At 50.9% G+C, this 13,042-nt stretch overlaps 1 protein-coding gene across 4 annotated transcripts in view; it reads right to left on the bottom strand.

The window, feature by feature from the left end:
- Positions 1–12,135, bottom strand: part of LOC149352193 (uncharacterized) — a 40,306-nt gene extending 28,171 nt beyond the window's left edge. For 3 of the 4 annotated variants that reach the window (XM_089581334.1, XM_089581335.1, XM_089581336.1), the window contains exons 1-2: positions 11,278–12,135; positions 1,488–1,610 (exon numbers count right to left, since the gene is read on the bottom strand). In XM_089581334.1, the coding sequence (XP_089437460.1) occupies positions 1,488–1,534 (47 nt within the window). In that variant the 5' untranslated portion in view covers positions 1,535–1,610; positions 11,278–12,135. Of the gene's footprint in view, positions 1–1,487; positions 1,611–9,518; positions 11,088–11,277 lie in introns of those variants that run through there. The other variant, XM_089581337.1, reaches the window with a different exon arrangement.
- Between the last annotated feature and the right edge of the window lie 907 nt (positions 12,136–13,042).

Raw genomic sequence — 13,042 nt, 5'->3', positions numbered from 1 at the left:
TTCCAGTAAGTGCCATCTTGAGCATGTTCTTGTCTCGACAACGTGATGTCCTTTCTCGAGGCTTACGTCGTAGGTAGCAGCGACGAATGCCAAAAGCCCAACTGAAACGAACAAGAAACAAAATGTATGGGCCGCTCCACTTCTATGGCAAACACTCACGTGGCCTATTTTGGATACTTGAAAACTAACGCGCATGTGGACGCAATTACAGGAGCTCCAGCTATGCAACGCTTCTTGCATGTGTGCAGTAACGTGTGCATTGTTCTTATCTGGCACAAATTTAACTTGGTCATGCACCCCTGTGTTAACTTTAGGTGTGGGCGACGCTGTACAAAAAACGGCTCAGATCTTTTAACGCGAGAACGCTAGTACCCCCATGTCGGAAAAAATTTTCCGCTGTCGGCGCTGGCGACCGTCAGAAGCCTCGGCCGCTCCGGCAACTTAGGTGGGTCACCTAGGTCACGTGACCATCTGGCGTCGTCACAACCTGCCCACCGAATTTTCCGGAAACTGATCACCGTGGCAGGTGGGAGCGCAATTATTGATTGGCCGGAAGAGGTTGCTCCGACAGAGCAGCCTGGGTCGCAAAAGCCCCACCTGTGGTAGCACCTGCCATCGCAGGGCAGTGGCGCATCGCTTGACCGATGCACCTTTGCACCAGAAGTAGGGTCAGGACTCCAATGGATTTATAAATGTAAAGTATAGAATTACCAATTCAGCATATATGGGCATTAGTCCAATAATGATATCGCCATAAATGATAAGGCGGAATTTAAGTGACCGCTCCAGTTTTTTGCTTGAAACGATCGCACTAGAATGAGCCGGCCCTAGCATGCCCAGCTCAATCAGTCAAGCATGCCTAGTTCCAGCAGTAAGTTTCTCTCAGTAACTCCCTGTAAGCCGGCTTTTGCTTCGAAAAGACTCCCTGCACATTGCCAATAACGGCAATTTCTATAGTCCACAATATTAAGGTTACAGCCAATTCGTAGAAAGGTCCCCGAGACCACCACCTTTTGTCCGCTGCAAGGAACGATTGCTGATGTTTTCATACACACGGTATCGCACGCCCCATAGGCACGCTGTAATGGCCCTCTCATACGTGTGCAAGCACTGACACTGTTCAGAAAGAAGCAGATAGGGCTTGGTGGCCACTTCCTTAATGCTTTTGCCGGTTACAAGGAAAAGTCCTACAACTGACATGGCGGAATTCAGGATGCGCCTGTTAAAAAGGTTCATAGATGTTTCCAACGACGTTTCCTAGGCTTAGCTACATGATCGCTTGATTGTTCTCTCACATGGTGCTAGCTTTCCTACAGCCACGGCGCGACTTCATTGGAGAAACCGCAACTGCCTCCACATTCGACCGCCCTGTTGATATATAGCCATGGTTACACAACGCAGGCACGTCAAGGAGCAGACATCACACGAATAACATCTACTACGATGGTGCAGCCTTCAAAACTACGTCCACATCCTAGAAAACGCACCTGTCGCGCTTGTCTTGTGCCGCACACCAGCTGACAGGCCGAGCCATGGCCAGAAACCTCGAGGTAGTCTTCTGATCGGTCTTAAGTAGATGTGCCCATATGTCCAACGTAGGAGGTGTATGCCTGCAGGCGCACGGTCAGACATTACAGAAAGTTCCAACAGTTGTTGCAAGTGAAAATCGTATCGCAAAATTCTGCGTTCAGTGCATCACCACGAAATAAATTCTCTAAAGAGCTCTATAAACACGCAAACCGAATTTTCAATGGTTGATGGCTGTGGTCGACGGGGCCGATTTTGGTTTGTGTGTAACGTGAAGCTTTCTTGTGGCGCATCTTTGATGTGGTTGCGAATAAATAGCAAGGTTGAACGTCACTGCTTATGGCGTTCGATTATTCTCTGTTGTCATTGTGGAGTGCAGGCAATGAGCAGGCATGCAGGCATTGCGCCGCCGGGGTATGGAAGAAGCATGCGTGAAGGATCTAGAAAACAAACTTAGCGGCAGCACCATACCAGCAGACCTCTAAAGGAAAGGTAATAAAACACCTATCAGGAAGGGTGGCAGGCAAGGCAACCATCTCCACATCGCCATTCATCATACTGTCACGTTGTAGTGACGGCAGTCCAACGGTCAGGAAGACACCAGAAATACTTGCAAACGAAGCTCTTTATTTGGGCTGACTTGCGCCCTCAAAAGAACTGAATCACTCGGCGGCGGCGTAAGCAACAGGCGTGCTCGGCGGTCGTCGAACTACGAATGCCCGCTGCTCGCGGCATCGCTCAATTTAAAGGCGGCAAGGAAATTTCCAGATAACAGGAGAAGATTATCTACAGTAATCTAGAAAAACCTAGATGCAGTCTTTCATGGCTGCGATCAATCGAGATTAGTCTGGTCGCTTCTCTCGTCACGAACAAAAGTGATAACTACCTTTTCCTGCAGCCTTGAGCGTGAACGAACTACAATGATACGTGGCATTACCCCCCTTCCAAAGAAGCATCGTCTCGATGCTTTAAAATGAAATTAAACACGGAGAATGCTTCGAGAACTTAGAGTCATTTAGCGTTCCTAATAAGGTGGAAGGGCAGCGGTAAAAGCTTCAAGTCTGGCCGTGTCGTCGTCGTCGGTGTTGTCGTAGTTTTTGTCGTCGTATTTGTCGTCGTATTTGTCGTCGTATTTGTCGTCGTATTTGTCGTCGTAGTAGTCGTCGTATTTGTCGTCGTAGTAGTCGTCGTATTTGTCGTCGTAGTAGTCGTCGTATTTGTCGTCGTAGTAGTCGTAGGGAGCGTCGTCGTCTTAGGGAGCGTCGTCGTCTTCTTAGGGGTCGTCGTCTTCTTAGGGGTCGTCGTATTCTTAGGGGTCGTCGTATTCTTAGGGGTCGTCGTCTTCGTAGGGGTCGTCGTCTTCGTAGGGGTCGTCGTCTTCGTAGGGGTTTTCGTCGTCGTAGTGGTCGTCGTTGTCGTAGGGGTCGTCGTTGTCGTAGGGTTCGTCGTCGTTGTAGGGAGCATGGTCTTCTGTTTTCGTTGATGGAGGATCTTAGTTCTTGCGCTTAGAAGCAACCTCACCTCCAGAGGCTGCTTTATTTAGTTTAACCTTCGTGGGCTGGGGGAGCGTCCACGCACGGCGTAACCTCGGCTAGGAGAAACAAAGCGCTGGGACGATGGCGACGGGGAACGTGATAGGCGGCTCGGCGATGAGTATTCTTCCCGACGCAAAAACTCCTCGATTTCGGCTGGTCGCTGGCCGGGTCGGGGTCGTGGAGCGTCGTAAGAGAACCCTCGGATGCCCAGTCTCCTGTATGGGCAGTGCCGGAGGACGTGACCGGCTTCGCCACAGTGGAAGCATAGTGGGCGGCGCTGGTCGGGAGTTCTCCACTCGTCGCATTTCCTCGGCTGCGCGCGTCGCTCGTAGGATGGGCGGGTTGGGGCGAGTGGGCGGCGGTCCAACGCAGCTGGCTGAGGGCGATAGGGGCTTGGGTCCCGTCGTCGAGGTGCAGGACGGCGCACAGCTGCGGCGTAAGTCATGGCTGGGGGCTGCAGAGGCTGCGTGGGTGTCGGCGTCACACCCAAGGCCTGTTGAACTTCGTCCCGGATTACGTCAGTAAGTGGTGAAACCTGAGGCTGCGTTCCATTTGGCAGCAATCGTCGGAGCTCTTCTCGTACTACTTGGCGTATAACCTCCCGCAGTTTATCATTGTTGGCGGTGTCCATGCAGCTTGCTGACAAAAAGCGCTGCTGGCGGTCATACTGGCGGGCTCGGGCGTCGAGAGTTTTCTCCATTGTGGATGCCTCTTCTACGAATTCAGCGACGGTTTTCGGTGGGTTGCGAACGAGGCCGGCAAATAGTTGCTCTTTAACTCCTCGCATAAGCAACTTCACCTTCTCTTCTTCCTTCATGTTCATGTCGGCACGCCGGAAGAGACGCTTCATCTCCTCAGTATACACTGCAACGGTCTCGTTTGGGTGTTGTATGCGAGACTGTAGCAGCTGCTGGGCTCTCTCCTTTCGCACGACGTTTGTGAAGGTCTTCAGAAGCTGTTCCTTGAAGGTTTCCCAGTTGGCAAGGCTGGCTTCCTCATTCTCGAACCAGACTCTTGCTGGTCCCTCCAGGGCGAAGAAGACGTACCTAAATTTCATGGCGTCGTCCCAGTTGTTGAAGACAGCCACACGGTCGAACTGCTCCAGCCATTCCTCGGGGTCGGCGCCAGGCGAAGCGTCGAAGGTTGGTGGCACCCGGGGCTGCTGCAGAATGATTGGAGTGGTCGTCTGGGGCAAGGTCATGATGGACGTTGGTACTTGCTTTCGCTTCCGGGTAGGGTCCGGCAGGGTCCCGAACTCAGGTGCGTCCCCTTGCAGGCGTCGGCTTGCGCGGTGGACTGGACTCAGGTCCTGCGGTAGATGACTCAAAGGGCTGGCGTCTCGACTTGTAGGGGGTGTCCGGAACATGGGAGGCTACCCAGCACCTCCACCAGATGTCACGTTGTAGTGACGGCAGTCCAACGGTCAGGAAGACACCAGAAATACTTGCAAACGAAGCTCTTTATTTGGGCTGACTTGCGCCCTCAAAAGAACTGAATCACTCGGCGGCGGCGTAAGCAACAGGCGTGCTCGGCGGTCGTCGAACTACGAATGCCCGCTGCTCGCGGCATCGCTCAATTTAAAGGCGGCAAGGAAATTTCCAGATAACAGGAGAAGATTATCTACAGTAATCTAGAAAAACCTAGATGCAGTCTTTCATGGCTGCGATCAATCGAGATTAGTCTGGTCGCTTCTCTCGTCACGAACAAAAGTGATAACTACCTTTTCCTGCAGCCTTGAGCGTGAACGAACTACAATGATACGTGGCAATACGCTTAAGAGGGCTTCAGCTTGTCGGACTGAGAGGTTTGGAGTCATCAGCAGGAATAATCAAAGAGCAATTACGAAGGATATCAGGCAAGGAGGCCACTTCCAAGCCAGTATTCATAGCGTGTGTACAAATGATATGATGTCCATATAGCTCCGGTCAAAAATTACTTCACGACATCCAGTTCACTGTCAAACAAGCCCCGAACTCGCAGCCAAAATAGCTTAGACCACACGTCTCAACCCACCTCACAGCTGTACGCAAATCTGCGATCGCCCTAGATTTCTAAGCGCTAGCTTTTTCGATCTTCCTTAGCGAACGCACCATGCAGCTACGCGAATACGTTCGCGAACAGCTTTCTGTGGCACTCCAAGAGGGGTTACAAGAAAGCACCTGCCGCACACAAGAACTGCACTTTTATGCAATAGCACACTTGTGGTCGTCTCGCACTCGTAACATCTATTAAAGTTATCCTCAAAATTCCGTCAAGGCAAACAAAATTGAAAAACAATACAGCCCTTCGAAACCAGCTACCGCTGTGCTTTTCCTCTCTTAACTCTTCCTCTGCTGTAGATAACAACTTACTTATAAAAGCATTACCCTCAGCGTGGCATCCTCACAAGAGCTTCACTAGAGCTCCTAAACATTACATTACTGCCAATACAGAGTGCGTATGGCCCGCCGACATTAGACGAGTCTCACCGGCTCATTTCTTCTGGCTCACAACAACTGCTCGCCAAGTGCATACGCAGTTTACAACACGCGGCGAAGCCGTCACGGTTGTTTCAGTAAAGGTTTATTGACGTTACATTCGACAAGCCAGAGCGGCCATGGAGAGTCCCCGCGCTTTTTGTCCCTGCCCGGTTCCCCCCAGTGTCCAAGCCCTGGACACCCACACAGACACTGCACAGCACACGTAGGGGGCGCTAGCTGCTAGTATAAAAATGTTATACCTAACCCCCCCCCCCTTTTTAAAAAAACAAAGTTCACAACACAAGGCGGTGTTCAGGCTTTCTGGGTTTTGTCATTCACGAAATCTTGCTGGCTTAACCACCCGCCGACCTGTGCGAGTATGGTACACGCTAGAAGAAACTGCTTGTGTAGGTGATGATGCTGCTGGTGGGGGGGATGTTGGTGAAGCCAGCTGAGCAGGTGGAGGCTGAGGTGATGCAGGCTGAGGCCATGTATATTCAGAGGATGGAGTTATGTCATAGTTCTCTGGAGAAGCCAGTGGCACCAGAGCAAGGCCAAATAAATGTCTAACGTGGTAACGGTTCCGACAATACATGGCACCTTCTGGTGTGACAACCAGATATGATCGATGCTGTGGGCCAACTCTGTGTATACTTCTACGCATCCACTGACCTTGGCGTCTGAACCACACCTTCTGTTTTTCCTTCAATACAGACAACGGCTTTTTCTGTCACCGTGGCGATGCTGTCGTTTTTGGTGAACACGAAGGCGGCTTCTTGCGTCGGCACAGTTGTACTGCGGTTGGAGCTGGACAGGATGTATAGGTACTCTTGTACGCATTTTCCTGCCCATTAGGAGTTCGGCTGGTGACTTCAGCCCATCCATTGGTGTACTTCGGGCATCCATCAGGACCACAAAAAGATCCTTTCCATCTTGCATTGCCTTTAGAAGGGAGTGCTTTATTGTTTGTATGGACCTTTCTGCCAGTCCATTAGACCTTGGGTAATAGGGAGAACTAGGATTGTATGTGATGTCCCAAGTAGCGAGGAACTCCTGGAACTGGGTCGCAATGAATGGAGGTCCATTGTCACATACGAGTTCTTCCGGGATGCCAAAACGGGCAAATGCTGCTTTGAGAGCAGTTATAATGGCTTCAATGCTTGTTGATGCCATTTGTTGCACCTCCACATACTTGCTGAAGCAGTCGACAATTAGCAGGTAGGTAGATCTGTTGAAATGAAAGAGGTCCATTGCAACCTTCTGACACGTACGATCGGGCAAAACATGATCAGCCACAGGTTCATACGGGTTTTGTCGCTGGCAGTGATGACAACGTTTGATCCTCTCCTCAATGTCTGCGTTCATGGATGGCCAATACAGGCTTTCTCGAGCCTCATTCTTGCATGAAACTATGCCACGGTGTGCGTCGTGAAGCCTCAGTAAGGCATCTTGCTGACACGAGATAGGCAAGACAAGTCGCTGCCCTCTCAATATGAGGCCATCAAATACGTGTAATTCATGTTTGCAATGGGCAAAAGGTTTCACTGCTGTTGGGAGCAATGTGTCACGTGTAGGCCAACCTTCCTTGATGTGTTTCAACACCTGTTGCAAAGTGCTGTCCTCAACGGTTGCTTTTCGGATATGTTCCAGCTTTGACGTTGAAGCGTTGACTACCGCACAACTAGCCAGACACTCAGCAGGCTCATACTCCTGCAAAGAACTTGCACAGCCAGGCGCTCGTGAAAGCGCATCAGCTACTATGAGTTCTTTCCCTGGAACATATGTTAGCTGAGCATCATACCACTGGAGTCTGAGTAGAAGACGCTGAAGCCTTGGGGTTATCTTGTCAAAGTCCTTTTGTCCAATCAGAGGCTTGTGGTAAGTTTGTACCGCAACACTCCGTCCAGATGTGTATAAATGGAAACGTTCACAGGCGATGACTATAGCGAGCAGCTCTTTTTCGATCTGGGCATATTTTTGCTCTGCCAAAGTGAGTGCAGCTGAGGCATAGGCTACCGGATGATTTTCCTGTAGGAGTACCACACCAACTCCGTACGAGCTTGCATCCGCTGAGACCACAACCTCCTTTGATTTGTCAAAGTGAAGGACAGGGGTCTTAGAGATGAGGTGCTTGATTTTGCTGAACTCTCGAGTCAGGTTGTCATCCCAGTGCCAAGGAACGTCATTCTTTAACAGCTGCCTGAGACATGTTTCCTTTGATGCATTTGGCACGAACTTGGTAAGGTAAGTCACCATACCCAAAAATCGGAGGAGTTCAGTCTTGTTTGTTGGCACTGGCATTCCTAAGATAGCACTCACTTTTGCAGCATCTGCTTGCAGACAGACCCTCTGCAGTGATCTGATGTCCCAGGAACTGAAGACTAGGCTGTGCTAGCTGACCGTTCTTCTCATTAAGCTTGAGATTGTGGTTAATAAGGACGGAAAACTGGGCGAGTTGGTGGGGATTCATACTTTCAACTGCGCAAAAAAACTTGGACACAAGGTAGAAGGCACGACACGAGCGCAGACTATCAACTAAATTTTTATTTAAGGAATCAGGTGCATATAAACGCTCAAAAAAACCCAGGGTACAGACACATAGAAACAAACGCAACACAATCACGAACTTTGACGCGTGCACTGTCAATTACTTCAACAAAACAAACCCCCCCCCCCCAAAAAAAAAAAAGGAAAAACCAACAGGTGGCATCCGGTCAGGCCAACGTTCCGTACTTCCTACTCGTGCAGAGATAATTGCGTAGAAAGCGTAGTGGAAGCATATCTCATCAAGAAAAAAGGAGATACATGCGTCGCTTCGCCTTCCGTTGGACTGCTGGATGAGGATACCTTTTCTACGCAATTATCTCTGCACGAGTAGGAAGTACGGAACGTTGGCCTGACCGGATGCCACCTGTTGGTTTTTCCTTGTGTTTTTTTTTTGTTTTTTTTTTGGGGGGGGGGGTTTGTTTTGTTGAAGTAATTGACAGTGCAGGCGTCAAAGTTCGTGATTGTGTTGCGTTTGTTTCTATGTGTCTGTACCCTGGGTTTTTTTGAGCGTTTATATGCACCTGATTCCTGAAATAAAAATTTAGCTGATAGTCTGCGCTCGTGTCGTGCCTTCTACCTTGTGTCCGTGTTTTTTTTGCGCAGTTGAAAGTTTGAGATTGTGGTTGCGAGCTGTTAACATGACGAGCTGCAGCTGCTCCATGTGTTGCTTCATAGTCTTAGACGCTATCAGAATGTCATCAAAGTATGGGTAAACACTGTCAATGTTTGCAAACATTTCATCCATGCAATGCTGCTAAAGTTCTGGAGCATTTTTCAGCCCAAATGGCAACCGCAGGAAACGGTACCTGCCCCAAGGGGTTGCGAACGTACACAAGTAAGAGCTTTCTTCAGAGAGAGTAAGCTGCCAGAATGCAGATTTGGCATCAAGCAGGCTGAATACGGTGCACCCACATAAATTAGCAAACAGTTCCTCTTGCGTTGGTGTATATACGGTAGTGCTGGCACTTGATAGCACTGTTTAGATGCCTGGGATCGAGGCAGATTCGTAAGCTGCCGTCTTTCTTGGGTACAATTACCAATGGATTGACCCAGTCAGTAGGCTTCGTGACTTTTGTGATGATAGCATCCTGCTCCATCTTCTCGAACTCTGCTTTAACTTTGTCTTCAATGGCCAAAGGGATCTTGCATGGTGCTGCAATAGTAGGAGTTGCACTATCTTGCAGCACAATGCTGACAGTTCCTGGAAGCTGGCCCATCCCAGTGAACACATCTTTGAAGTCCTTAATGATGTCTTGAGCTGTGACACCGTCAGAACCACGCAGAGGAGTACCGGCTGCATTTCCTGAAGAGGCGAGATGATGAAGTCGACGAATCAACTGTAGCTGCTGGCATGCCTCAGCACCAAGCACAGAGGTCACATCAAGGTCTACGAGAAGGTACTGCAAGTTAAAGCTGAGGTTTTGTGTTTTTGTCTGCAGAGTGCACTCACCGCTGACCGGCAGTCGATCACCTGTATATGTAGACACCCTGATGCAAGTCGAATGCAGCATTGGTTGATCACTCCACTGTTGAAGCACATGCTTTGGAAGAATGTTCACGTCAGCCCCGGTATCAAGCTTAAACGTCACATTGTGGTTGTGGACGGCAAGTGTAGTTGTCCAGTCCGATGTTTTGAGAGTACTGCCCGCTGTCAGCTCCCTAAGAAAGAAGTCATCCCGATCAAGCGTCGACACGTTGTGCAGTGGTCTAGTCTGCGTCTGTTGATCATCACAGTCAGCATGATGCGCTGGTCTTGCTCTCCTCTGACGGCACATTACTGCAAAATGTCCAAACTTGTCACAGCAAAAACAGTGCGTTTCATATGCCGGACAGTTGCGCGGCGGATGATTGCTCCCACACCTCGAGCATGAGAGTGTAGTCGGGGTCGGCGTGCGACCTTGTTGCGGCGGTGGCGGACGTCGGTCATTCACGGGCTGGTGGCGTTGAAAATTACCGGCCCGCCGACTGTTGCAGCGAAGTGCGTCGACCTCTATCTTTGGTTCAGTCGCCTGAAGATCTTGCAAGTGCTTTTTAGAAATCTCCGCAGCTTTGCAGATTGTGATGATGCGTTCCAACGTTGTCATTTTCGCGGAACAGACGCTCCCGAAGCGCAGAGTCCCGAATGCCCACGATGATTCGGTCACTAATCAGTCGATCCGCTATGCTGCCAAAATTGCAGCGCTTGGCTTGAATTCGCAGTTCAACTACGAAGTCGTCGATTGACTGTCCCACCTGCTGGGTCATGGAGTTGAAAATGGCGGTGGCTTGAGTAGCGATCCTGGGCTTATAAAGGGCGTCGAACTTGTCAAGAATGTACTCGACTTCACCCACTGGTTGTCCGTCTAGTTGCCGTTGGAGGCGGCGGGAACGTTTGATATATTCGTCGTGCTTGTGGGCCAAGAACGTGCAGAAGTAAGGCTTTCCTAGCTGCGTTTGGCTTAGCTGCGTACTCACAAGCTTGCTCATATATGCTGTATGACGAACGCCATTCTTCCCAGGTCGTCGCTGGGTCGTCTGTCGGCTCAAACGGTGGCGGTTGCTGCAGAAATACGCCTGCCATGTTGCGCTGCTGGTTGAAGAGTCGTTGCGGAGACTAGGCGTTGACTTTCACTTCTGACACCATGTTATGTTTCAGTAAAGGTTTATTGACGTTACATACGACAAGCCAGAGGGGCCATGGAGAGTCCCCGCGCCGCGCTTTTTGTCCCTGCCCGGTTCCCCCCAGTGTCCAAGCCCTGGACACCCACACAGACACTGCACAGCACACGTAGGGGACGCTAGCTGCTGGTATAAAAATGTTATGCATAAGTCACCAGAGTAGAAAATGCCCTCCCGAAGGTTCTTACAGTGTCGGCGTGACGGGTAAACGATTAAGGGCGCAATTTATTATTCGACAGAAACTTCGTGCTACAAAGGCCTACTTCAAATGGAGCGAAGCATCAGGCAACAGCAATACTGATAATCGGTTATGTTTCTCGTAGGACTGAATTGTCAGCCCATCAAAAAGCTTCCATTTGGGTTGAGGAATACCAGGCGTTTTTCAGTCTTACGCAACGAATGAGAGAATGACCACCTCAGAAGCAAACGCTGTTATGCCTAGGGGTACGAAATTCAGGCGCATCCTGATTATCCTGATTTAGGCAAAAACCACTTCGCAAAGCCGTGGTTCAGAGGTATTAGTTTTTCGAAGCGACTGTGTAGCCACTTACTTGTGATGCTGAGCCCCCAATAGGATGACGTTGCAGATCCACAGGGGTACAGCTGCCGTGGATCCCAAGACGTGAAGTGGGTGGGGCTTGTATGTTCACCACTTTGCAGGCACGGAACAGCTCCTTCGTGATGGCGTCTTGCGCGAGCTTGACGACCAGCGCAGCCTTGCCTGCCTTGTCGTTTTCTTTCTCTACTGCCAATAGAATACCAGCTACACTTGAAATATTACTTTGCGGGCTTTCTATGGCTGCTTTATCTCAAATGTGTTCGTTCAGTGCAGCGTTCGTTCAGTGCACAAAGAGAGCTTCGCTCGTGCATCGGGTCTTCTTCTTCTTCTCCACATGAACATGGCACATACCCACGCGGGGGGATTGGTCAAGGTACGTTGTTGTTGTTGTTGTAGCCTATGACAGAATGGCACTGTCGTGTCCGGTCGCTGTGTTGAATGCAGCGAAAGACGCACACGGTACTTTAAGACTTCGTTTATTTAAAGCCGATGAGGGTGCGACCAGCGTCGACCGAGGCAGGAGCCGAACTGGCCGCCCGAAGAAAGGAGGGAGCGGAGAAGCGTCCACGGGAGGGAGTGGCTTCCCAAAACAGGAGGAGGATGCGGGGGCGCACCATGGGGGGGCATCTGGCGACAGCGTGCGACGAGGGGCAAGTGGTCGTTAGGAGGAGGATGCGAGTGGTCGTTAGGAGGAGGATGCGGGGGCGCACACACACAAAAGCAATAAGGGGACACAACACTTCCTTCCCCCTTAGAAAGTTGCCTGGTATCGTGCAGGGGGTCGGCGCTCACGCGTGGAGGCGCGCTGGCTTTGTGCGCTCGGGGGAGAAACACTTGTAGGCTGGCTGTTGTTCGCTGTGTCTCCTAGGTCTGTCCTGGGCGAAGTCTCTTCTTCCGGGAAGAGGTGCCAGGCTATGTGGGAAGATGGTGCACGTGTTCTCTCCGCTGGCGGACAGCTCTCAGACGGCGTCGTAAATCTACGCAGCTGGTTGAGATGTCGGCGTGCTACTGTGCCATGTATGTTGACGAGCCAAGAGCGCAGGCCTATGCGTCTGACAATTGTAGCTTCCTCCCAGCGTGGCTTTTTCAGAAACTGTCGGGCGAGGACGCGCTGCCCCTCATTAAGCGTGCCGCAGCGCGGAATTGCTTTTTCTTCCCGGAACGTCTCTGCCTTTGGCTCGGGGAGGATGGCTGTGAGCTGGGTTCGCATTTCACGCTCGAACATCATTTTCGAGGGGGTCTCGCCTGTTGTGCTCTGAACCGTCGTGTGCTGCTTGAAGAGAAAGCGCGCAAGGCGGCGCTGCAGCGAGCCTGTCTGATCTCTTTCAAGGGCGCGTTTTAGCTCGGCTACGTAGCGCTCGGCTTGTCCGTTTGTCGCTGGGTGGTAGGGGGCCGATGTAACTGATGAGATCCCGTTGCCGCGATAAAACTTGAGGATCTCCGCAGACACAAACGGTGTTCCATTGTCCGACACTACCTTGCGCGGCAGGCCGAACGTTGCAAATAGTGATCGGAGGTTGTCAATGACTGCTGCCGAAGTCGTCTGTCCCATTTGCCTTATCTCAAGCCACTTTGTGTAGGCATCTACGACCACAAGGAAAGTGCAGCCCTCAATTGGTCCTGCAAAATCAATGTGCAGTGTGTGCCATGGTGTGTCTGGCTTTTCCCATTCTGGGACAGGAGCTTTCGGCGGGGCGCTCCGGCTGCTCTGGCAAGGCTTGCATTCTCGCACCACTGTTTCGATGTCGTTGTCAATG

Source organism: Amblyomma mixtum, chromosome 3 (assembly GCF_055824585.1).
Source record: "Amblyomma mixtum isolate Tamu chromosome 3, ASM5582458v1, whole genome shotgun sequence".
Classification (NCBI taxonomy): Eukaryota; Metazoa; Arthropoda; class Arachnida; order Ixodida; family Ixodidae; genus Amblyomma; species Amblyomma mixtum.
Note: the sequence above shows the minus strand (reverse complement) of the source record. Positions and strands in the feature narration are given on the sequence as shown.